This window comes from Cimex lectularius, unplaced genomic scaffold (genome assembly GCF_000648675.2).
Source record: "Cimex lectularius strain Harlan isolate CLEC.00 unplaced genomic scaffold, Clec_2.1 scaffold209, whole genome shotgun sequence".
In the NCBI taxonomy this organism is placed as follows: Eukaryota; Metazoa; Arthropoda; class Insecta; order Hemiptera; family Cimicidae; genus Cimex; species Cimex lectularius.
Window position 1 is genome coordinate 319,749 of NW_019392784.1, and position 25,637 is coordinate 345,385.

Sequence of the window (25,637 nt, forward strand, 5' to 3'; positions counted from 1 at the left end):
TAATTTTCACAATTGTCATAGGTGTAATATAATATATTTTAGTTTTATAAATATTTCAAAAAATTTGTTATGTGAAAAATTAAAAATTTCATTGTAAACAACTTTGTTAGAATTGTGCTTAAATTGAGGTTAATTCAAATATAGATGATAGCATGATTTTGAAAATAATTGTTCTCATGTAAGATTCACAGCCTGAAGTACACATTTAATGCTTGGTAGATTAAATTAAATATTCTTTTAATCGGTGATACCTTTTTCCATTGATAATTTTCTTATTAATTTATTATTTTCTTAGAAATTACTTCAAAAACAGGAAAAACATCCAGACAGAAGTTGAGATAAAACAAATACTATAAATTTATATTTAACCAAATTATAATTTATTTATCGTATAAAATATCGGGTACATAATAAATTTAGTATTATCTACCGGGCCATCATTTTTGTAAACCAAAGTTATCCTTAAAAACAAATTCAATTTATATTACAATTTTATGTGCCTAAATTTTCAAAAATTGATAAAAACTGAATAATGATTTCATGTAATGAAAGTTATTTATGCTTTTTTTAATATTTACAATAATTTATTGTGTATAATAAATTTTTGTTCAAAGGACCAATATAAAAAAGTTGATATTAAAAACAAAATTTAAAAAAATGTATATATATATAAATAATATAGTTAACACTATATCGAAACATTGCATTTCATTATACAAAAATCGTTTTTTTCTTTCTTTTTTTTATAAAAGGAGATTTCAATTATATATTCTTAAAAACCTAAAGAGTGTTTGTAAACACCTTTTTGGTAACATCAACACGATCAGAGTCTTAAATTTTATTTATTTAAATTTCTTTATCAAAGTCTTTTTGGAGATTAGAACATTTAATATCTCCTTCACACATATATACTGACTGATATATCTATACACATTGCAATATTTTAACTATTTATTTTATTTTAATTATTTTGTAATCTAACCTTTCACTTTTGAACCCTTACCTATTTAAATTTAACCAACTCTCTTTGTACACTTATTTCAATATTTAGAACAACTAAAAACAACTATTATAAAATCATAAAACCACAAGTACACTGTAAAAAGCATTCTAAACAGGGCTGTAAACTACAATAATAATAGTTCTTGTTTCTTTAAAAATAGAAATGCTAAAATAATTAATTTAACATATTTTTCTCTCTTGTCTCACTTTAGTAAAAAGTCCATTCTTAAAACAAACAAAATAACAGGCACTAATTGAAAGTGTTGATGACACTTCAGTTTTGTTAAATATGATTAAAACTAAAAATATGTACTTCTTCATTTTGTCCCGTGACATTTTATACATATGCTTTAAATTAAAGGTGTCCGTTTGTTAGTTGCTGACTACGCCTTGAGTAACTCGAATAAGAAATTGTCTTTTTCAAAGGTGACTTAGCTCTCGGCAGTTTTATATCATCCTCGTCTTCGTCTTCAGACACTTCACCTTTTTCAGTTTCAGAGCCACTATCCGTCTAGAGGGATGGAAAAAAAAAAATTAGTCGAATGCAATGAGAGTGGGTACAAAACTACTTACAATGTGGTGATGGAAGCAAAGCAACCCATGCGTCTTATTGAGGGAGATATTGGATTTCGCATGTTCCTGACAGTAGGAATTTATACAAAGCGTACACCTTTGGACGTTAGGCTTTGAGCATATACTGCATTGATGCCATGGGCAGACCCAACCTCCTGTGATAACAAATCAACAATTTTACAAAATTATAGTAAAATAAATCATAAGTGGTAAGTAAAAAATTGTTTTCTTCTCTTTATTATTGATATTTTCCTTTAAAATATTAAATAAAATAAAATGAGATTGAGATATAAAATTTTGATAATATGTGACTGGAGTAGAAACATGAGAGCAACCAAAATTATGAGGGTACATGAGAACAATGTAAGCCTTCCCCTGTATGTTGTTCTAGACATATTTCGTTACAATGCACTTTAAAATCCCGTATTTTGTGATTAGTATTACAAATCATTACCGTAATTAATGTGTTAATGCTTTGAAAATTGTTAGCTATAAACCAGGAAAGAGAGCAAGGTTTAGAGCGAGCGTGAATGCCAAGGGTACTGCAAATTGCACTCATTAACTTCAAAGTTCAAATATGTCACCTTACAGCAAATGCTCTAAAATCCCTGGAAATGCATTAGTTGCTTTTTCAAAATCACAATTCATCAAAATAATTGTTACAGCACAGGCCACAATTAAAAAAAAAACTTGAATTTTTCAAAAATACAACTTGCATAATTTAATATTTGTTAAACAATAATTATAAAATGTAATAATAATTTCAAAATGGAAAATAATATATTAAGAGTGCTTTATTGAATTAATTATACTTAAAAACAAAATTTCACACTTGTATAATTCATTTATCCCATCCAGGGCAGTCAGTGCTCTTATTTCCCCTTCATACTGAGAGTATGACATCATGCTCATCCCTATGTCCATGCAGATACAGAGAGTGTGTATTGCGCCCATCCCTATTTCTATCCAGATAGAAAAGTCAGCCTAAAAGTGAAAATACTAGAGTGCAATATGACGCTCACAGTACTTGAGCGTAGGTAGGGGTGAGCACGATACTCTGATTTATCGTTATACTCTCAATACCTCATTGCAAGAAGCAAAAGCGCATATCATGCTCACCATCCTGCATGCACAATACAAATGCAAACCAGAACTACCATAAGATGATGTAAACTAAAACCAACAAAGCTTTTTAAATATCAATAATCTCTAGAAATGATAGAACATTAGTAAAATTTATTTTATGAAATAGGACCTAATAAATAGAATAATTCCTCGAATGAACTCACCTGCAGGGTGCCTTGTTAATCCTAAACACGTAAGATGATAAGCCTTAGGGCAGGTTGCCATATCACAGAGCAAGAGTTCTCCTCCTTCTCCACACGTGAAACAGTTATCTTCTGTTACTTTCGTGGGCAAACTAAATTTCCCACCTGTCGAGGTCTTGTCTTTTTTGGCCACTTTCTTTTTCTTGACAGGAACTTTCACCTTTTTGTCTTCAACAGGGATCTGCAATAACAAAATAAAATAAAAAGTGCTTGTATCAAATTGTTAATAATAAGTCCTTACTTTGGTAGGCTTGGCTCCAATATATTTAGCACAGTTCGAAGAACCGCAGTTGCACTCGACTTTGTTGTTACCAATTGTCTCTAGGTTGTAATTAAAGACGACTTCTGTATTGGCAGGAATATCCTTGAGAGCAAACAGTCCAACACGAGTATCACCATTAACTGTCCATTTTTGAGTTTCACAATTTGGATCGCAAGAATGGTTCATAAACCTAAGAATTACAATTTAAAATCAAAATTATTGAAAGCAACAGTGAGTGAAATTTTGAATTTTTGATGACCACCCTTATATGGAAGAGTAGTTTTTTTACACCCTACTCTTTTGAATCAAGGAGTTTTTTTCTACACTTTATTTATCTCATTATATTTAAAACAATCACTTTTTACAATGTAATTAGGTTTCAATAATATTTATAGGCTAAATTTTAAATTCAACTAAACTTTTTTTTAACAATTACAAATATGTCAATTTTTAAACTATTATTATACAACTATTAAGTAAAAATAAAACTAGTTTTTGGTAAAATCGAGAATAACTTTTAGTTTTTCCTCCATAGACATCTTTAATTCATTTAAGAGGGAACCAGGAAGATCTAAAGATGAAAAGCTGAAGAAGTTGATGGGAACAATATTAGTATGATTGATTGATTTTCTTGTGACCATAAATGTAATAATAATTCTCGGCAGACCCTGTTGTTGTGCTCCTGTGTTTGGAGAAATATGCTAAGTTGGAAGTATCTCTGGTTAGTGATCTGGGTAACCATACACATCGGGCTGGAGAGCAAAAAACATATAGATGAGGTGGCGAAAGCTGGGATATCTCACCCTCCATACCAAACTACCATGATCTGACCCAGTGCCATTGTGTAAACAGTAAAGAATACTGTAATAGAGGGAGCGTCGGTGGCCGCAAGGTTTAGTCTTTGACATGGCGCTCATACTGTAGTTAAAAACTCTGCTGTTGCGAACCCTCGTAAAAAAAAAATAAAAAAATAAAAAACTGTAATAGAGCGTTGGCATTGAGCCGGGTTGTCTGCGTAGCACTTATGAATTAAGAGCGTGATTGAACATTGTCCCTCTGAGTGTCTGAAATGAAAGGAAAGGATTGTCCTAACCCGTTTGAGAATCAATCATACACTTCTGACGCATAGACACTTGGTTTTGGGTCATCTCATCGAAGAGTGCCATGCCCTGGCCCATTACAGGGAGCGAGAAGGCATGGCCTCTGAGATAAAGAAGGTACTCAGATGGGCGGGTCAATTGCTGGGTCGCTTGTTCCATTTCTTAAGGGAAATGTGGTCGTCCTTTATATATAGGAATGCATATACTGTGTGTAAGTTTATGTATATGTGTGTTAAGTATGTATATTTATATGAATAAGTGTTCATGTGTGTACATGTAAGTATAAAATGTTTAATCTGTTTAATGTTTAGGGGACTGAAATGACCACTGTTGGTAGCCCCGGCTTAACAAATAAAATAAATAATAACAATGTTTATATAATTCTACATCATATTTTAGCTCTTAAAACATTTTTGTTAATAATCAAAATATAAATGACTAATCTAATCAGACATCAGTTATATAATTTATCAAAAACCAATTATTATAAACTTAAATGGCTTTGGAAACAAATTTGAAAGGCACAATTTTGGTCAACTTTTCTAACTTTTTAACATGAATAGTTTAGGTATCCGAGGCTAATTTTATTTTTAATCTTTTATTATACATACAAATAGTTAAGACTATTAAAAACCAAAATTGTAGTCCAATTCATAAGTACAATTTGTTCGATGAAGTTTATCCAAATAGCCCAATATCAATTGTTTTCAGCTCAACTCAGAGAAATTTTGCTTAAAGTCAGGTACTACTGCGAACGAAGTATAACAAATCACAAAATTCCAAATTGAATGGTAATTAAATATAATTTAAAAACATAATTAAAGATCCTAAAATTTATGTTCATAATAATTTTACCTTGCCATATTTCCCTTTGGGCCAGCATCAAGCATCCTGTCCTTGTCTATTGTGAGGAAGTAATAATTTTCACTTTTTGTCTTCTGCATTTGCTCAAGCCTCCTTTGATATTCCTCCTCGTCTATTATCTCACCAACGTATTCAATAACGAAATCACCTTTCTTCAAGGGGACCAACGTCTTGAGGCCCCAACCCCTAGTTTCAGTCTTGTACGGGACTAAGGGAGGGTAAAGTCTCTTCTCGAAATTCTGATTGCAACATTTTTCACCTGCAGGGCAAATCTCAGGGTTGCATTCTACTAGAAGTAACCTGTAAAAATAACACAAGGAATTAACTAAAATAATCTAAATGTATTATATTAAGATTTTCATAAGTTTGTATGATATTTTTCCGCCTAAACAAAGTACCTATTTAAACAGTTGGAGTCTGGTCCACAAGGATTATCTTGCTTAGGATCACACTCACAAGGAGTAATGCTATTTGAATCTAGTTCAATGTTTTTGACTGAACTGTATGGTTTGTTTACTTGAATTTTTATATATTTCGGTGGTTTCTAAAAATAATAAAAACAGATAATAAATTTACTCACTTTACACTAAATTAAAATGTTAGTTTTAAGTTCGTCTTACCTGTAAAGGTCGACTAGCTTCTCTATCAGCTCTTTCCAAGATTAACTTATTAAAAGCCTCAGACGCCTCAGCCACACCTTTCATAAAAAGCTTATCCGTTCGATTTTTCACAATACTTTCGCTACTGTCCTGCAATTTTAAATGAATAAAATTGATTTTGTTCCACAGATATTTGTGTTGTATTTACCCCTTCATGGTAGAGAAAAACACGCCCCCGGTTGACCCAATAATAATCATGAGATCCGTAAAATTCAACTGCGAATTCCCCCAATTTATGCTTCAACATTCGGATATTATCAGGTATCTCTTGTGGGAACAGGATTTTAGCAGGCCACCACCTATAAACACCCAATTTGACCCAAACAATCTCGCCGTAAAGTGGGTACCTTCCAGTTTCGCAGTCTTCGCATATAAAAGAACCATCAGGTGGTGAGATTTTAAGACATTCTAAATGAAAACTATTTGGGCAGAGATCGCAGCATATCAATGAACCACCTAATAAATAAATATAAAAAATTAATTTCATTAAGTATTGAATTGCGTTTTTTGAATAATCAAAAAGATTACCAGAGGCACAAAGAAAACACCATGCAGCATTTACATGGGCTAGACTTTTCTTCTCATGAACATAATGTTTCGGACACATTATTTGTGTACTGCTTAAAATTTCTGATCCAGCTGGAATGCAGTAATTACCTAGAAGTAAATTAAAATGTGAGTTTTCATATGTGAGGAAAGTTTTACATTAAATTTATACCATAATGATACGAAGTAGGACAGCGAACACATCGAACCAGCTTGTCATTCAAGTAACGAAGTGGATTAGCTGATGGATTATCAGAAATGCAAGTGTGACATGCATGTTGTGGACAATGAAATACAAGTTTACTTTTGGAGCTAGTAGACACCTGCGTCTGAGGCCAGGATAAAAGACATTCTTCATGATACACTTTACCACAGTGGCCTTTAACAAATAAAATAATTAATTTAAAAAGCATTAAAAACCAATAATTACTTCACAATACCAAAAATCTTCAACTTAGTCACTACTAAAAGCTAAAAACAATTTAGGAAAGTGCTTAATGTTTGTTAACATGATCTTTTGTTTGCTTACTTGTGCAACATTTGTACACTTTGCCAGATTCTTTGCCACAGACAAAACAAGGACCATCTTTCCCTTCTTTACATAATTTACACATCCAACCTTTCTTCTTTTCGTCATTGGAATCGTTTTTATTCCCTTTTTTCATGCAAGAAGCTGATGAGCTTCCTGAATCAGAATATTCCTCAGACACTTCGGAAATTGGTTTTTCAGAGGGTTCCGTCTCACCCAGTTTTTCCATTTCGGGTGGTGGAGTAGGAAGTCCAGTAGTCACTTCAACCTCCATTTTGTTACTTTCATTACCGTTATATGTTTGTTCACCCTTATTTTTAACATCCTAAAATAAAATTTCAACTGAACATTATAACAAATCATAAAAAAAATTGTACAAACAAACAACTCGAACCTGTGTTCCTTTTTTATTTTCCTTATCTCCTAATTCCGTTTTAAAGTCTGTATTATTAACTGACAGTTTATCAACTTCTAAGTTATTGCTCAATTCTGTTGCTGCCAAACAGATGTTTACTGTGTCACAACCCACTTCACCATTAAGGACAGTAGTTTCGTCTGAATTAAGGTGACAACTAATAGATTCAACTTTTACTTCTTCTTCAGATGTTATAACAATTTCTTTTTCTGCCATATCACTTTCTTGTGAATCACCATTGGCCTTTTCCTTATTTGCCTTAAGCTCCTCTATGCTTTTCTCCGGTTTTTCTTCCTCATTACCCTTAGATGCTTCTTCCTTATCGGTGTTAAGCTCTTCAGCGTTTTTCTTTGGCTTTTCTTCTTTATTATCCTTAGATGCTTCTTCCTCATCTGTCTCAAGCTCTTCTGTGGTTTCCTTTGGCTTTTCTTCCACCTTATCCTTAGACTCTTCTTTCTTATCTGCTTTAAGTTCTTCTTCCTTATTTTCTTTAGGCTCTTTTTCCACACTTGCCTTACAATCTTCCTCCTTATTTTCTATAGGTTCTTCATTCTTATTTTCTTTAGATTCTTTTCCATTTGATTGTTTATCCTTATTTGCCTTAGACACTTCCTCTTTATCTTCCTTGATTTCTTTGTCAGTTTCCTTTGGATCTTCCTCCTTAATTTGCTTTATGTCTTCTTTTATCATATTAGATTCAACTTCCTTATTTTCTTTTGGCTCTTCTTCCTTCTTTTCATTTGCTTCAGGTTCTTCTTCCTTCTTTTCATTTGCTTCAGGTTCTTCTTCCTTCTTTTCATTTGCTTCTTCTTTGTCATCAAGTTTATACTTTCGTTTTCTTCCTCGTTTCTTCAAACGTTCTTCTTTTGGTTGAGGGCTAGTAACAAATGCTTGGTGCCTTGGAAGCACAGAACATTCTACATGTAAAGGAAGAGCACATGGCCCACGGCATTTGACAATTTTACCACCTTTAAGGCATATATGACACACTTTGTCAGTTTTTACCCCACTAAAAAGAGTCCATCCTACAAAAAATAAATTAAATTAAATAAGTTGCCCCAAAAGCTAAGGCATAAATCTCAATACCTCTTTTTATTGCCTTGCTGTTAGAGATAACTACTGGCTGAGGAGACTGACTTCTTGACTCATCTTCATATACCTCCTTCCCTTGATCTTCAGCCAATCTTGAGCGATATCTAGAAACAAATAGAGCAATAATGTTAGGATTATCTAGTAAATACTAGCATAAATTCTACTTCTCAAATATTATGCTGTTAAAATAGATTTTTTTTTTACATTAATTTTGGTTTATCCAAAGAAAAGCTTCACCAAGCGACAAAAAGATATTTCTTTGAAAATCCAATAATTTTAAGATTTGACATGACAGGGCAAAACATGTTTAAAAACAAGCACAGTTAAGAATATAAATTGAAATTGATACCTTGATTTCTGAAGGTCTGACATTTCTAACCACATTTTTTCCAAATATTTAACAACATCATCATTGGAAAGGTGAGGATTTTCATCAGAAATACGATCATAATGTTTCTCAGAAAATGTTTCAAATCCACTAGGGTATTTTTTCGATTTTTTTTCTTCTTTGGTAGGTTTGGATGACTTCCTATTCTCTTTAGACCCTTTGTCCCTTAGAGATTTGTTATAACTCTTTTTGTACGGAAAGTACTCATATTCATTGTCCTCTTTTTTCACAGAACTTCTAGGTTTGCTAGCTTGAGTCCTTTTCAGGGCGTCTGACTTCCTCCTCACTCTTGGCAAATTCGTGGATGCGTCTAAGGATTTGTTTTGTTGTTGTTCTAGTTCAGTTTTAATCTGTAATTATTAAATCATGGCAAATAAGAAAACAAATGCGTATCATTTTAATTATATGCTTACTTCTTTTATCTGTGTATCTGCATCAGACAAAGATGCACTTTCAGATGAAACTGTTTCTTGTTTTATCACCTGCGCAAGAAACCCATGTGAAGACCTTCGTCTCTTGGTAATAATCTTGTTTTTCGGTGTTTCAGTAATGCATGACTGGTTGGCCAGAGGCACACTTGATTTTGTTGGACTCATAGAGCTCACATGCTTAACTTTAGGCCGTTTTGTTTCGGGCAACTCCTCTGCACTAGCAAATGCAGCCCCATTCTCCTCGACATGTTCGTGTTTCCTTTTAAGCAAAGGTGTAGTTGGTTCTATTTCAGTTACCCTTTTCTCAGGTGTTATAATTACTGACGTGTTGAATTTGTTTGGTGCCACGGGGTACAGATTTACAAAATACTGTAATCTCTCTGACCTAAATAAATCAAGTAAATAATGTAAAATAATATTGTTTATTTATTTTTTTAAGTAGATGATTTTATCTTACCTAGGAGATTCTCTTAGACTCTCGGCTTCACTAACAGCCGCTTGCCAAGGTTTTCTTACACTCGCACCAACCGTGAAAGCTTTGAAAAGCTTCAAATCAGTTTTCTTATACTAAAAATAAAAAATGATAAATTATTGTAATTATTGGTTACTTTGTTCAGACATTTTTTAAAGAAAAGTTTGTTTACATGAGGGGTTGAAAACTGCACAACCATAGCTTGAAAATGATCGATACCCAAGTAAGGCATAGTGTTGTTTTTAACCACCCAGCTTCGTCTCCCATTGTCACCAAAGAACCTGACATGTATATACTCTTTTCCAGTCTTACCCCTGCCCAGAACTAGAATATAAACACACATGATTGAAGATAAATCATCGCAATAAAAGAAATCAAATTTAAAAAATCATGAATATTTGATAAAGCTGTTGTTATTCTTATCACTAAATTTGGTTTATAATTAACTCAAGTTTCTTAAATTACAAATACATACACTTGAGTTTAGTGTAAACATGTTCAAAAGGGTCCTTTGTGACTGCACATGGCCAGTAGGGAAATCCTCCTACACAGGCCCAGGCAAGGTCGCCTATTACAAGATCGTCTGTCTGTAATTCATCATCGACATCATCATCAATATCTGGAGGTTCCATTTTCAGTTGAAGTTCTAAAGGTAATGGAATGGTCTCTGTTGAGGTTGGTGCTGGTGCTTGAAGTTCCCTGTCTTTTAGTTCCTTCGGAAATGGTTTTCTCGCTAACGGCAATCGTGTCTGAATCTGAGGTCCAGGGTCAGACTTGGCTCCCATTTCCATTACCAACTTTCTAGGCCTTCCCTTTGTTTTGCCACTTCCAGAGGAAGAAGGCGTATTCATCACTGCTTTTGATACCCTGTAGATTTTTCAATTATTATTATACAAACTGAAATGTAGAACAAACTTAAAAAAGAAAAACTCACCTGTATGAGTTACATGGTGTCGATTTGAAGTAATGCATCTGGTTGTCAAAATCAACTTTAAGGATTTGACTGACTTTTCGGTCGGTTGAAACAAAATCACATGATAGTCGGGGCTTGTGCGACCTGCCATACCGGCTTTTTGTATCGTTCATTGGTGGTGATGCTTTACTGTAGGTCCTGATTGGTTTTGACCTCTTCCACTCAGTCTTTGTTTGATTCATCAGCTTACTGATGTTAACATTCAAGCATTCACCCTCATCCATCCCCTTTATGAGGTCAGGAGTGCTCAACATTAGTTAAACCATCTAAATAAAGGAAATCTGCCATAGTTTACAATATTTTCAACACGCAATGGGCATAAAAAATCTTAAAGGTCTTCAGTAAGTTAAAAATATTGGGCTAGGCTTGTAGACCCCGTGGTCATGGGATTGATTCCCACTGTGCCCCTGGACTTTTTCACATTCCCTTCCCCCCAATACATAATGAAATTTATTACAACAAAACTATCTGCTCTAGCTAATATGCAAGAACATAAGGCCATTAAAATAATAAGAATAAAATAAATAAATAAGTTAAAAATAATTGTATAATAGATAATAAAATATTTGAAAGCAGTTAATTATAAAATGAAAAAATACGTCCATGCTTAAATTATTTTACTTAAGTATAGAAGCAAATTTCAATTCTTACCTAAAAATATAGAGATCCTTCGTTTTTCTCTCTCTTCCTACTGTAGATTTTTTCTTCTGGAGGAGAAAATTATTTTCATCAGCAAATTTTTAAATCGTTTTTGACAGATAATTCTGAAAAGAAAATAGTAGCATAATAAGAAGAAAAAATTGTTTATACATAAAAAATGGTTTCAGTGCATAAAATAATTTAAATAAATTAATATATGTAGTATGAAAAAAGTAATGGTTTAGTATCACAATTCAAATACTATACTGATTATTGACTTATATCGGCTCAATTCTGCACACGGATGTACTACTCCTACACCCGAGTACAAAGCTGAACCTATCACTTCTCACAGTACACTGACGATTCCAGCTTTTGGGTAATTTACAATATATCACCCACCCTGGGTGTTGGAAGTCAGACCAGTCTTATTCATCCAACTACAGAGATTGGACACTAGGGGCTATCATCAACACTAGGTCTTTTCAGCCCACAACACAATCACTCTCAATTCTTTTTCTATTTATATACCATGCACTTATTTGGATGGTGGAGTACTTTATATTCCTCCATCAACCTCTACACATATTATGTAACTAAACTAATTGAGGATCAATCTATTCCCCCGTCAGCCCTCTTGCACTACACAGGTGCTAATAAATACATTCAGTCTCAATACACCAACGATTCACAAGATGGGCATCAATAAAATATTATGCACAGTAAAGCCCTGTTTCCTCTATTAATCAAAACAGGAGAACCAAACACTTGATGGCATTTTAAAGCACAATTTTGCCCTTGTATATGGAGCCGAGGTATGACATCCTTCAATTAAGTGGGACACAATGAGCAGCTTTTTCAGCCCCAAAAGTAAATGTTCATGTGTCAACCTCACACTTAATCGGATATGGATGACCATTTTACAAGTGAGACCCTCTGAGGACTCTCACATACAGTCTCAATACAAATCAATCAATACAAAAAAGCTCAAGTTAAGCTATCTATAAAGTACTACAGTTCTGTTTCCTCTAAAAATTATAACAGAATTCAAATACTATATACTTAAACATTGTAATATATTCATTTTCAAGTTAAGATATAGTTAACACTTTCCCATTTTACCATTACGAAAAAATTTAAAAGATTATTCATACAACCTTTTTCCTTTATGGATGTAAAAACAACATGAAACTAAAACTTATAATGATATTAATTATACACGGAAAAAAATTAATCTAGAATATTTCATTTTATAGTTTAAATTGACTTTGATCAAATTGTCAATACACATTTCACATATTGGAGATTTATTTAATTATGCGAATAGTAAATGTTTATTGAAATTTTGACTAGTTTTATTATTTTTATAATAATAATGAAGGTGAGCATTGTGAGTGACCTTCACAATGCCACTTCAGGCATGAGTTTATTTTTAAGTCGGCTGTATATTAAGAAGCAATTCTAATTATTAAATAAGTAAACAATTAACCACAATAAAAAGAAGAAAGGTATACAAGTTATTTTCATTTTCTATTGTAAATATGCTTTTTATTTTCTTATAAATTGCATAGATAGATTCAATAAGATTTAGAGTTCTGTGAAGCAAGAAAACATTTTTTATGCATTACTTGAAAATATAAAGACTGTTTTAGTTTTGTTAAACAAAATTTAAGGAACGTTCAAATGATTTTTTTAAAATCATTTATTGATTAATAAAATATTAGTGCTTTCAGCCTTTTACAAATAAAACAAAAAAAAAGCTCTTCTCATTTTAGTTTAAAAGATCTAGTGTAATCTGCTGTACATAAAGCTTACTACTTTGTTAAATTTTATTCAAGGATTTTTAATATTTTTAGTAGATATAAAAAGTTGTTAAGTATAAACATTTTCGGTTTGAATTGATTGTGGAAATATAATATCTAAATAATATAATATTAGAATTGTACAAACTAAAAGATTCAACTTATTGTAAACAAAAGAGAAAAAAACGCTTACTTTCTGGCTATTTATGATTACATAAAAAACATTTTTAACATAAAAAAATATTATGAAACTGGCATGCTATTTTAATACAAGGCGCAAAATGATTTAGTTGTTTGTTTTTTAGTAAAAGGAAGTAAAAGAGTCGAATGTTTAACTAGTTTCTAGGAGTGCTGTAACCAAATCAACTGAAATGCAAAACGACCCGAGTAAAATACAATTGGACGATACAATAAATCAATTGTTACTCAGCCGAATAGTTTAAAACAAATTATATGATGTTTAGAAATATTTAGGCTATGGTTGGGGTGTAGTAAGTTATGAACCTGGTAGAAGTTGACTAAAGGGAGCATACATTACGTCCATTTCAACATTAACAAACTGCTTAAAATTAATAATTTCAGAATTAATAACTGTTTATTTACCATTTAATTGTTATTGGATATAAATCCGAGATGTCGTTTAATAATAAAAATACAAGTTGAACTGATGGGTACTCCAGGAAGGTTCCTCAGGCAAACTTACAACAAAACATAACCGCTAAAAACTGCATCAGATTTGTCAAAAAGCCGGATGAGCCCGAAGGTGGGAGAAAGGGCAATTTTTGAAGGGAAATCCTTAGAATTTATCGGAACGGATGAGAAATTAAATCCACAGCCCGATTTCCAGGGTTGGGTAAAAAAAGGTTTTTGGGAGAAAACCGAACTGGTATGCTTGGCAACAATCAACTCCATACACCATGTATCAGCCCCTCAAATTACCGCTCCAACTATTTTATGGGGGGTTGAAATTGATAAGGAACAATTAAATTTTGCATTTATTTCAATACGCCTTAAAATCATAAAATATAAAAAAATAATCAATAAATATAATTATTACAATTATTTTTTCAGCCATTGAATAATGCTAACTTAACAGGCACAGGTGTGACAAAACGAACTTCATTTATTCATTGTTAAATATTTAATTTTAACGCCGAATAATGGTTAATTTTACATTTATTAATTAATTTTATGTACTGTATAAAACTCAAGTAAATATAACAAAGTATAAACTCTTATCAGGAAGACATGTCATAAAAACAAATTACTTGGCTCTTTTTGATAAACACCACACTTTTTAGTGATGTGTTATAATTTTTAAATATATCAAAACTAAGGCTGCATAAGTAATCTATTTTTTTAAATTAATTAAATTGCTTAAAAAAGAATACCAACAGTGTATTATTATATGTTTTTGTCATAAAACTATTTAAGTTGTTTTATCTGTTAAATTTGGCTCTTTAATTACTTTATAAAAAATAATTAATTATCTAAATATTTAAGTACCTTATGCACTCCTATTAAATATAATTTGATAACAAGTAATTTGATCAATAATGATCATCTTTGGCCCAACAATATTATTTAATTTATTTATCTATTTAAAGGTAAGCTTTAATATGTACATATATTATAAATATATTAAGTTTTATAAAGAGAGTAAAATAATAATAGTAATTATAATAATAAAACATAAGAAAATATATTCATTAAAATATTAATTATTTATAATGTGTATTATTAAGCGACAGTTGTTGAATAATTTTTTGAAATAGTGAAGAGCAGTCAGGAAAGAAGTAATTTCGAAACTTTATTATTTTTTTTTTAGTACATTTAATATAAATGTCAAACAAAATAAATATACTCACATAAAGTGTGGTGCAATATTGTAGTGACTAGGTGAAAATGAAAAGTCGTGAAAACAAACATGACACCACAAGGGTTTTCAGAAATTAATAAAGACTGAGATTAGTGTAATTTTTTTGTAATTTAATTATTTTCATTTTTTATTTTTATTCATTGATTTGACTAGCTCATAGTCTCTTATTTTGATCAATACTGATCATCAGTGGCTCAAGTGAACAGATAAAATAACTTGAAATGTATTCCAAAATGGGTGTTATCATTTTTACAAAAGAAACTTTTTTGAAGGGAATTTATCAAACAAAATTGACCCTTTTAATTACTTCATTTTGTTTTATAAGTAATTTAGTAATCGTTCATTGATTCAAGAACAAGCATTTTGGTCAGTACTGATAATCAGCGGCTCATCATTAGTGCACAGATAAATTAAGATAACTCACTTAAAACATATTGCAAAATTGGTACTATGCTTTTTCATTTTTGCTATGTCTTTGTACACATGGCTGTCATGGCCCAGTATCAAAATGTAATGTTTGTATAAAATTGATCTCTTTTGTGTGATTTGAGTGATTTTTATTAGTCTTTACCAACATTTTCTGCTGTGTCACAGCTTTTTTTCTAAATTTGAAAATATATTCTACCTTTAAATAAAACACGTGTACAGAAGAAAAATGTTATTACAAATCATCCAAAGTACATGAAAGAACATCCAACATAATATTAACCAGCATTTCTTCTCTACTGAGCTTGCTCTTTTAACTACTTAATTTTCTTTTATAAACATGTTTTATTGTAACCATTTATCGTTCGACATGAAACGTTCAGTATTTTAGAACAAGTATGTCAAGAACAGCAATATAAGTAACAAAAATAACACTTGTTGTTATTGCTTTTACGTTACAAGTAGCACCAAGATGTGAATTGAACAGAAATGATATTTTTAGTCTTCTAATTACTTAAATTGAGTATCCGTAAACATTCTTATTTAATTAATTATGATAGTACAACAAGAATTGGTATTCATTTTCAAAAACTTATATTCCATAACACAATGTAAAGCTTAATGGGCAGGATAATTCATAACAGATTTATTTATTTAAAACATACCATTGCTTGTATCTTTTTTAATAAAATTATTTGATAAAAAATTTAACATATTTCATATAATACAAGCTCTTGCAATATCAACTAGCCAATGTTAAAACAAAAATATAAAAATATTTACTGTTAGGAGTTCATAGAAGGCAGATGATAAGAATATAACGAAACTTCTGAAAAATTTAATAAACATCATATATTATTAATGATAAAAAATTTACAAGAAAAATCAACATAATGTACAATAATACTAGATGAATAGTTAGTTAATTAGTTAATTTTCTATATATATATTTTTTTTACAATTTTGTACACTTAGCTCAACAGAGACAAAATAAATAACAGTAATTAAAACAGTTTACTTTGATAAAATAAAAAAATAATTTATAATCAGTCTGTCATAAAATAAATGAATCCGTTTCATCTATATAATTCTAATTGTATTAACCAAATTTAAGAGTTACTTATGCAACAATTTAGATAAAACTGACTTTTTTTTTAAATAATGTTTTAGTTTCATAAAATACTTTTATTTTTTTTTTTTATTAATATTACTATTACTATTTTTTTTATAATCAACTTCAAACCAAGTGATGTTTTTAAGGCATCATAAATTCTAATTAAAAATACAGCTCCTTGGGAAGAGTACCATTTGCTTTTGCCTCACCCACTTTTTTGTAAAATTCTGAAAAATCAATATAAGATTTGATTTCTGTAGGCGGATTTGTTCTCGTTTGGCATGTCGATGAGCTGTTTGTATCAGACATTGTCTGTAGGGTATCTAAAATCGAGAAAAAGTGTTGATTCATATAACTGTAAACACTTTGGCACTTTGGATAGGTATTATTTACCTTTGAAATGCATCGGGGGTGTTGCATGGGGCATCGGGAAATTAAAATTCCTCACCAATAATGATATGTCATCCCGTTTTATCAATTCAGGTTTGACTCCTGACATAGACATGTCTGTGTGCTTCCGGACCACTTTGTCGACCACAGCTTGTGCTACACCTGTCAGAGTGGTTTGTTCCCTAAACTAAATTGTTTGTTTAATTTGTGAGCATCTTACTTTACACTTTTGATATACTCACCTCTGCTACAGCCATTTGCACGATGTCTTTATTAACTTGAGTAGTCCCCGTTGCTTCTTCTAGAGATTTATAAAGGCCCTTTGACATCAATAGCAAAAATCTGAAGAGGAAAAAACTCCTTATTCAATATATTTATTTTTTTCATACATATTCACACATTAAATAATTTTCTTACCGGCAAGAGTCATCTAATTCAATACCCCCTTGGATTTCAGGTTCTGCAATGACAGGCTCTTCTGAAGCTGAAGCCAGCTCTTCAAATTCTCTAAAAGCACCCTTCACAAGATAATTACCAATGCATCGAGTATTATCTTGATTGCCCAATCTTTCTACGCAGGGATACCAATCGTTAGTACTTAAATTAAGTAATTTATTTCAAAAATGAATCTTACTAATTCCTTTGTCAGGTTTTATCCCAAGTGTATCTAAGCGAAGAAGCTCATCTTCATTTGACAGATCGTGGTCGACGGAAACCTGCAAAACCCTGTGAACACCGTGCGAATCCGTTTTGCACAGGAGAGCTCGACTGTCTCCCACATTTGCGATATAAAGACGTTTTCCAATTACAAGGGCTACTACTGCTGTCGTGCCACATGATAAAACTGAGTTGAGTTTTCGTATACTTTCAAACTGAAATTATTCATAATTTGCATCATTAGCAATTCAGTAAAGTCAAAAAACTGTTTTCACTTACAACATTTGGACACTTTTGGTATGCTTCGAACTGATTGAGTCCTTCGGGTATATCAAATAAGCAACTCGTTCTTTGGGCCACCTTATCATCGAGAGATTCCAAATAATTTTTCTCAACCGAAAGGAAAGCCTGACTAAACAGTACACAAGGGTTAATGTTAAAAATACTACAGTTAAACACTGGTAGCATTTTTTAACAAAAGTAAGTTATTATAACTTTGAAATGTTTGTGATTACATCACCATGAACAAGGCTATAAAAACTTTATAAAATAACTTTAAATACATATAAAGAACTGGGTTATACAATAACCAGAGATTTGGCAATTAAAATGACAATTCATTAGATCTCAATTTTTATCTTTTAAATAATAATATTTTATACAAATATTGTGAAAACCTGAATGCTTCCTTGATTTCTTGATCCTTAGTTTTTCCAGCAAGCTGCCCTAAAAGAAGTTCAGCAGCAAGTCCTTGCATTGTGAATTCAGCTGCCTGAATTCCTTCATGGCCATCAAATACGCCATAAAGAAAGACAGAAGAGTCTTCACTCGATCCTGAATGAAGGCATATCTCTTCGAATGGATGTTCAGGCCACATGTGATTATCCTGGCTATACATTTGATTGCAGGCATATCCAACACCTAGAATTATTTTAAAATTTACATATCATTACAATTATATTTAATGAATAATAATATGACTCTAAGATGTCATCTGGTTTAAGGGGTCAACTGTGAAAATACTAAGTACACCACCGATTACTTAAGTTAGTAATAGTTTTTTGTAATAAAGACACATCTCAAATGTTTCCAATTTCAATATGTGGGCTTGTTTTTAAGGTCCTTGATTCTACTGCATAACAATATGGAATTTCTACGAACGTCGCTCTTGCCATTTAGATCCTTTTATTGATCTCAGCAGTCCGATCATTTGAACAACGTCCCTAGGCAATGGTATGCTCTCACTCGATTTATTACATTGTTATTTATAACTAAGGAGGATTTTTGCTGATGTCTTACTATCTGTTATATACTATCTATTAGCCTATCTGCGTGCAAAAACCTCCTACAGAAAACTTTGCGCTGATAGAAAAAAAGAATACATCCTTTCAGCAGCTGAACAAATAAAATTGTCTAGAAATTTGAAAGAGTTATGGCAAGCTATAAATACTTTCAAAACAAAGAGACATATTTGTGGAAATAATATCTCTCTCGAAGCACAGTCGCTACATTTTAAGTCACTATTGAATCCTGTCATTACTAACAAAACCCTCATCTCCTACACCGAACCACATATAGTTGACCCTATTTTGGATGCCCCCTTTATCTTTGCAGGGCTGGAATCTATCCTTGCCAGGCTTAAAAACAATAAATCCCCAGGTCCTGACAGAATTCCTTACGAATTCTATAAAAATTCCCCATCTGCCTTTCGTGAATACCTTCTCCAATTTTTTAATTCTATATTTTCCTCAGATCTCACTCCTCCATCCTTTTCAAAATCAATCATTATCCCCCTATTCAAAAGTGGCGACGTCAATGATGTAAATAATTATAGAGGTATTTCCTGCCTGGACTCGATCGCAAAAATTTTCTCTGCTCTAGTCCTATCCCACATTGATGCCTTCGTAGTAAGAAAGGGTTTATTGAGTGAATGTCAAATGGATTTCCATAAAGGTTACTGTACAAGTGATAATCTACTTGTCTTGTTAAATATCATTAATATCAAACTGGCCAGGCCTAAACAAAAAAAATTTTTTTTTCGTGGACTTAAAAGCCGCATTTGATAGTGTAGATCGTAGAGGACTTTTGTTCAAAATTAGTAACTATGGCTTCTCTTCCAAAATTTTGAATATTCTAAAATCCCTTTTCATACAAACAGCATCAGAGGTCCGAGGGCGTGAAGGTTTATCAAATTTTTTTTAGGTTAAATGTACTGTTCGCTCTCTTTCTTGATGATCTCCCCTCGACTCTCGAATGTGGAGTCTGAATAGGCAACGCTAGCATAAAAATACTACTTTATGCAGACGATAATGTCATTTTGGCAGATACCACGCATGGACTACAAAATAATATTAAAATATTCGAATCATATTGCACCCAGTGCACCAACCTGACAGTTAATCTCAAAAATTCTTACTATCAATATTTGTTTTCTTAAAATTTATTTGTAGTTTTATTCGCAGCCTCTACATACCCTTCAATTCTTCTATTGAAGGTGCAATAGCATCTATCAGCTAGCAGCTATCAACAGCTTGATCATTTCAGCAATCCTAAATCCAAACCCATTCACACTCTCACTTACAATTAAGTACATACTTTTCAATTTACATACCATTTGCTCAGGTTTAGACATGCCATTATTATTTGTGTACCATTCAAGATGTAATTTGTATGCTTTTTTTTAAATAAAAATTATTTCACTCAATCATTCACACAGGTAGGGTGGTAGAGTACTCGATATCCCTCCATTATCCTTTACAACTATTACATAAATAGCCTAATTGAAGGTCAATGGGGTGTTCAATATTTCAACATCATACTACACATTCATGCCAATAAATACATTCATGCACAACACATACTAGAGGTACAAAACTGTCATTACTATATACAATAAAGCAACCCTGTTTTCTCCAAGAATCAGAACAGATTCTTGCTGCGTGCCCAAGCATGATTCTCACATCATGAGGCATGCGCCCTATACGGGGCTAAGAAATTGCACCCTTCAATTAAGTGGGACACGTCGAGCAACCTTTCTCTACATGCCAGACACACTTCGCTTGTGACGCTCAATCTGAACAATAATTTCATTTCTTTTCAATCAAACCACAACAAACGAGGTAACAGCTTTAGTCATTTCTGATCGACAAATAAATTTACTTGTATGAAAATTTATTTTTGTGCATTTAACTTCCTCGCCTCCATGCATATAATTTTTTATATATTTTAGTGTTATTTTTCATTTACTTAATGGACCACCTAATTAGAAAAATTACCAATTTGAACCAAGAAATTAAAAAACAATTATTATTGGATTAAATTAAGTGTACGAAGGGTCTACAAAGACTTTTTTGGTGTAGTCAATTAATAAAATAAATCTTAAATGAAACAAGTCAAGTTTGATTTTATATTCGTCCTACAAAGGTACTGAGGTAGCCTAATGGTTGTCAGACTAGCCGATCTTGCGATCATGGGTTTGATCCACCATCGTCTCTGGATTTTTATTTGTCTGAAGCATAAGGAATGTGGTGGCCGCAACAAAAGGTCAACAGGATTGGGTTTCGGAGACCCTGAATCAGTTATGTTTTTTTGATAGAAGAACACCAGAGGCTCAATTAACTGCGTTGTTGAGATCTCCCAAAATGGAGACAGGAAGGAGTACGATAAGCTGTGAAGCTGTTCTGAGGGAAATCTTCCAGTTTCTGCTATCCATAATCAGTATAAAAAATTGTACATAAACTGGCAACAAACTGACAATGTTTTCTAAGTATTTTTATGTACACATATTTGTCCTTTTTTGTACATTTTACTTGACGAATGCGTTTTTTTTTCTTATCGCCCACCTGATTCTCTGCATATCGGTAGGTCTTCTGTCCAACTGTGCGTCCCAGTAAAATTGAAAATTTTAGAACGGTCCAGCTCCGTCGTTATCGGCATTTTTGATTAGGATTCTCATTCTAGACGATTGCAACCTCAACCCATGTTGATTACTAATATTTTTTAGTTTTAAAAATTATATTTTCGGTTTTAAATAACCCTCCAACGTAAGTCATTTATTCAATAAAGACACCCTTTTAATCTAAAAAAAGGATTTAATTTTGTTTTTTGATAAATTGTTTGTGTTTTTAAAAGCTGTTTTCTGCTCCAATTCTAAAGAATTACAAAGACAAGAGGAAAACCAGTAATGTTTTATATATTTATAAACATACAAATATGGCTTTAAGCCCCCATACATGAACATATAGTTGTTTAAACATAGTAAAATAGTAATAAAATGTGCAAAACAATGGCAATAATATATTATTTAATATTTCATTTATAATCACACGATGAAACCACATTATGAAAGAAAAGCACAAGGAGAAAAAGGAAATGGGGAAAAGAAAAGGAAGAGGGTAGAAAGGGGGATGATTTATGTCTTTTTAAAACCTCAGATGCCAAGGACTTGAAACAAGTCAGTGGGGAAGCAGGAAAATTTCAAAGTTTTGCCCCTGCAATTCTGAAGGATAAGGCTAAAGTTTTAGATGTTTGTTAAAGGCTTGGCATATGATTGGTGCACTTGGTTAACGAAGTTGGAAAAAAAGTTGATAGATATTGAAGGTTTTTGTTTTAAATATGTATATTAAAACTCTAATTTATAAGTGCTTAGAATGTTATGGTTGCTGAAGACATTAATATGGGAAGAAATATGATATCTAGTTTAAGATATAACAGAATGCAGAATGATAATCAATTTGAAGGCGATGAAGAGATTGAGAGTCTAAGGAAAATGAAAACATAACACTACAATATGAGACTAAAAGAATTATTGGGGATTTATTAAGAACTCAAGTTTTCTGTAGAGTGAAAAAGCTAAGGCATCGATTATAATGAAAGCTCGAGTAGACCTTTTTCATAATAAAGCTCTTAACTTTAGGATAAAAATTAATAGGGAGCCATTGATATGAGGACTAATGGGTAATCTGTATTAATGGCTTTATTGGAAATTAATAAGGACTTGATTTGTTAGAGTTTAAATTAAAAGAATGCCATTTTTCTTGACCATTGGTTGAGAGAATGAAGATCCCTGTTGAGCAGAGAGGTAGCTTCAGAGGTGTTGCTTGTAGGACATTGAATGTAAAGCTGAGTGTCATGAGCATAAAATGGAAATTGAGAGAAATTAAGAACTAATGGATGAACATTTAGAAACATGGAAAAGAGTAAAAGTACAAGAATAGAGCCTAGGGGTATACCAGCTAAAGTTGAGACAGAAGAGGAGATATAATTTGAAGCTCTAAACTCTCTGTCAGAAATCGGAGGAGTTGAGGTAGTACAATAAGCAGTATAAGAAAACCCAAAAAGATGCGTCAATTTCCAAATAAGCGAATTATGATTCATGGAGCCGATTATAGTTGAAAAATTAAGTAAAACAATAATTCCAATTAGTTGTTCTTTTTATCTAAGGTTTTTGGTTGAAATGAAAATAAAAGAAAAACAGAAGAAACTGGAATATTAATATGGTAAATTATGACCACTAAGCAAATAGGGATAAATTTAAAACAATAATTGTACACTTATTATCATCAATGCTTAGGCAAATATCATCTGAGATTTTGGGAAGAGCTGTCTCACAACTATGAAATTTTCAGAAGCCAGGTTGAAAAGAGAATTTAAGGGTATAGAAGTCAATTAATACATATATTTCTTAAAATAAAATCTTCTCAAATGCTTTACATAGTTTAGTCAGTGAGGGAATAATATTAATAAGGCAGTAGTCATCAACAAGTATGGGTTTAGGTTTCTTGGGTAAACCAAATATAATATAAAGTTTTGAACCCCGTGCTGCCTGGCTCCTCGGTCGGGCGTCTGCTTCCCCCGCAGGCCGCACTCAGGACAGATTCAAAAAAAAAAAAAAAAAATTTTGAAAGAACGAATAACTAAAGGAAGTTATATAATTTGTACGTACAGATTTGAGCTTATGAAAATCCACATACGAAGAAATCTCTATTCCACTAAGCGGTGATAATTAAAACTTACAATTATAATTTTTTAAAAATAGTTAAAACTAATTATTTTGAATAGCTAGAAGATATGATCTGATGGTTTGTAAGGAATTACTGAAAATATCTATTAATGGAAACTTTGGAATAAAGTTATTAACTATTTTCTGGAGTCTGTTGATACCAGAATGAAGAAGATAATCACGAGGAATTAAAAAATGGAATGTCTTTGATTACTGAGTGGAACTCAAAAATTTAGGATTGAGTAAGTAGTAAAGGATAATAATTTGATTAATGTAATAATTTATAAATAAACACGAGATTCTAATAAAGATAAGTTAGTTACAAATAGGAAATAAGGAAATATGAACGGTAAGAAATATTTAATTTGAAGAAGATTCAATTAATAATTTGCTTCGAACTTTTCTGAACAATGTTTCTGACAGAGAAGATATGGATACAGATAGAGAGGAGAATTCATGATTAGAACAGACAAGGGATCAATAGAGTTGCTTAAAGGCTATAATATTAAAATTCTGGGTATTGTGAGATATAAAGCCTAGCAACTTAAAAGTTTTTTACTATCAATGAGTGGAAAGGACATATTGGGCTAAAATGTGACTTCTAAGTTTTTAACAAAATTAACATTTAAAACAATATAATATTATAACAAGAACAAACTTTTTTAGTGCCTATCTAGATAGAAAAATATTACATAGGTTTTTTGGAAGCATTTATATTGAAACCATTTTTATGAAACCAATGAATTATTTCTGAGTGAGACTTCTGTAAAAGAATTGTGTCTTGAGCTCTTGGAATTTGTTGATAAATTTTAAGATCATCTGCAGAAAGAAGAAAGTTAACATTAGAAATGGAAGAATCAATATCATTAATATATAAAATAAACAATAATGGTCCTAAATGAGAGCCCTGTGGGACATCAGAATATGTTTAATTGAATAAATTACATTAACTTAAAAACAATTATAAATTTATTTAAGATGTTTTTAATGATTTAAAACAACATTTATTGTGTTTTGGTTTTCGAATAATCCATTTATGTAGATTTTATATAAAAACAATGTGCTTATGAAAAATAATTTTAGTTTTTGAAAGGATTTAATGTGCACGGACAAATGGTGGCATTATGAGCAGTTTTAATAGAAATAAATTAAGTAAATATTAAATATGAGCGAATGGGTGGCTTATTAGTGGAGAAAATATGCTTTGTTTCTGCCAGATTTCATGGAAAGACTAAAACGCCACTAAGTGTGTGTTTTAATTATTCATTTTTGTAGATTTTATATAATAACAATTGGCATGTAAAAAACAATTTTAGTTTTTTAATGGATTTAATGAGCATAAACAAACCGTGCAATTGTAAGTGGTTTTAATTGATATGAATTAAGTTAAATATTTTTTTCAAGTTTAATATTTTAATTTTTTTTGATGGATTGAATTTTGTACAAACTGGATTTTTTTGTTTATCCCCAAACTTCAATTCCATATAGCCATATTAATCCTGGTCTCAGGAGGGTCTTGTAAATGATGAGTTTGTTACTAAGGTGTTTCGTAGTGTGTTAAGTTTCATCTATGGTAGTTTTCTGTCTTTTCAGTCATGTGTGGGATTCCATATTAATCTTTTGTCAATGTATAGTCCCAGGTAGTGCACAACACCTGAGATTGGAATGAGTTTTCCATTGAAATAGACTGTAGAACAAGTGGATTTTCAGAGTAATAAAGGTGATATTCGTCGATATAGTTTTGTTAAATATTATTCTCCGTTTATGAGACCAACTCTGTAGAGGTTTAAATGAAATTGGGTAGGATAACTGGGGATCAGAATTAGATGACATGATAACTGTGTCGTCAACAAAAGAGCATATAGTACAGATAGGGAAAGGTATATTGTTAATAAAAAAAGGCCCTAAGATGCTGCCTTGGGGATACTCACTTTAATGGGAATATAAGAAAAGTAAGCGCAAGTTATAAGGCATATGGGTTTGAATCTCAGTCGTTACCATTTGACATTTACTCAAGGTGATTTATTGATTTAAAACGACATATTGTTTGGCGTTTAAGTAATTATTTTTGTACACTTTATATTAAAAAAATGTC

At 31.6% G+C, this 25,637-nt stretch overlaps 2 protein-coding genes and 1 long non-coding RNA gene across 4 annotated transcripts; all 3 read right to left on the minus strand.

Annotated features, from left to right (window-relative positions):
- Positions 1 to 826: 826 nt before the first annotated feature.
- Positions 827 to 13,987, minus strand: LOC106669352 (histone-lysine N-methyltransferase NSD2). 2 transcript variants are annotated; one of them, XM_024227815.1, is made up of 21 exons: positions 13,679 to 13,984; positions 11,286 to 11,398; positions 10,596 to 10,900; positions 10,137 to 10,528; positions 9,834 to 9,985; positions 9,647 to 9,756; positions 9,172 to 9,574; positions 8,720 to 9,108; positions 8,365 to 8,474; positions 7,258 to 8,303; positions 6,864 to 7,188; positions 6,507 to 6,713; positions 6,317 to 6,445; positions 5,937 to 6,244; positions 5,750 to 5,878; positions 5,528 to 5,673; positions 5,121 to 5,429; positions 3,145 to 3,355; positions 2,865 to 3,084; positions 1,576 to 1,730; positions 827 to 1,513 (listed from the first exon to the last, which is right to left on the minus strand). In XM_024227815.1, exons 3-21 carry the CDS (start codon positions 10,886 to 10,888, stop codon positions 1,358 to 1,360), a joined length of 5,190 nt encoding a protein of 1,729 aa, XP_024083583.1. In that variant the 5' UTR covers positions 10,889 to 10,900; positions 11,286 to 11,398; positions 13,679 to 13,984; the 3' UTR covers positions 827 to 1,357. The 2 variants fall into 2 exon arrangements, with proteins under 2 accessions (XP_024083583.1, XP_024083584.1); XM_024227816.1 differs by lacking the exons at positions 827 to 1,513; positions 1,576 to 1,730; positions 2,865 to 3,084; positions 3,145 to 3,355 and adding an exon at positions 4,556 to 5,013 and having other exon boundaries at positions 13,679 to 13,987.
- A 2,421-nt stretch (positions 13,988 to 16,408) lies between these two features.
- On the minus strand, positions 16,409 to 21,650 carry LOC106670466 (TGF-beta-activated kinase 1 and MAP3K7-binding protein 1-like). The gene is made up of 8 exons (XM_014400853.2): positions 21,384 to 21,650; positions 18,219 to 18,462; positions 17,821 to 17,953; positions 17,519 to 17,756; positions 17,302 to 17,455; positions 17,127 to 17,226; positions 16,888 to 17,071; positions 16,409 to 16,817 (listed from the first exon to the last, which is right to left on the minus strand). Exons 1-8 carry the CDS (start codon positions 21,475 to 21,477, stop codon positions 16,657 to 16,659), a joined length of 1,308 nt encoding a protein of 435 aa, XP_014256339.1. The 5' UTR covers positions 21,478 to 21,650; the 3' UTR covers positions 16,409 to 16,656.
- A 1,548-nt stretch (positions 21,651 to 23,198) lies between these two features.
- LOC106667829 lies at positions 23,199 to 25,636 on the minus strand. Its single transcript, XR_002910468.1, has 2 exons — positions 25,474 to 25,636; positions 23,199 to 24,361 (listed from the first exon to the last, which is right to left on the minus strand). It is a non-coding gene; the product is annotated as an uncharacterized LOC106667829 (long non-coding RNA).
- Position 25,637: the final 1 nt, after the last annotated feature.

Coding starts and splice junctions, on each gene's coding strand:
- LOC106669352 (XM_024227815.1), bottom strand. CDS start 10,888: ATGTTGAGCACTCCTGACCTCATAAAGGGGATGGATGAGGGTGAATGC. Junction 10,529..10,595: donor ACACCATGTAACTCATACAG/GTGAGTTTTTCT, acceptor AAAAATCTACAG/GGTATCAAAAGCAGTGATGA. Junction 7,189..7,257: donor AAAATAAAAAAGGAACACAG/GTTCGAGTTGTT, acceptor ATTTTATTTTAG/GATGTTAAAAATAAGGGTGA.
- LOC106670466 (XM_014400853.2), bottom strand. CDS start 21,477: ATGCCGATAACGACGGAGCTGGACCGTTCTAAAATTTTCAATTTTACT. Junction 17,072..17,126: donor TGCAAATGGCTGTAGCAGAG/GTGAGTATATCA, acceptor CAAACAATTTAG/TTTAGGGAACAAACCACTCT. Junction 16,818..16,887: donor ACCCCCGATGCATTTCAAAG/GTAAATAATACC, acceptor TCTCGATTTTAG/ATACCCTACAGACAATGTCT.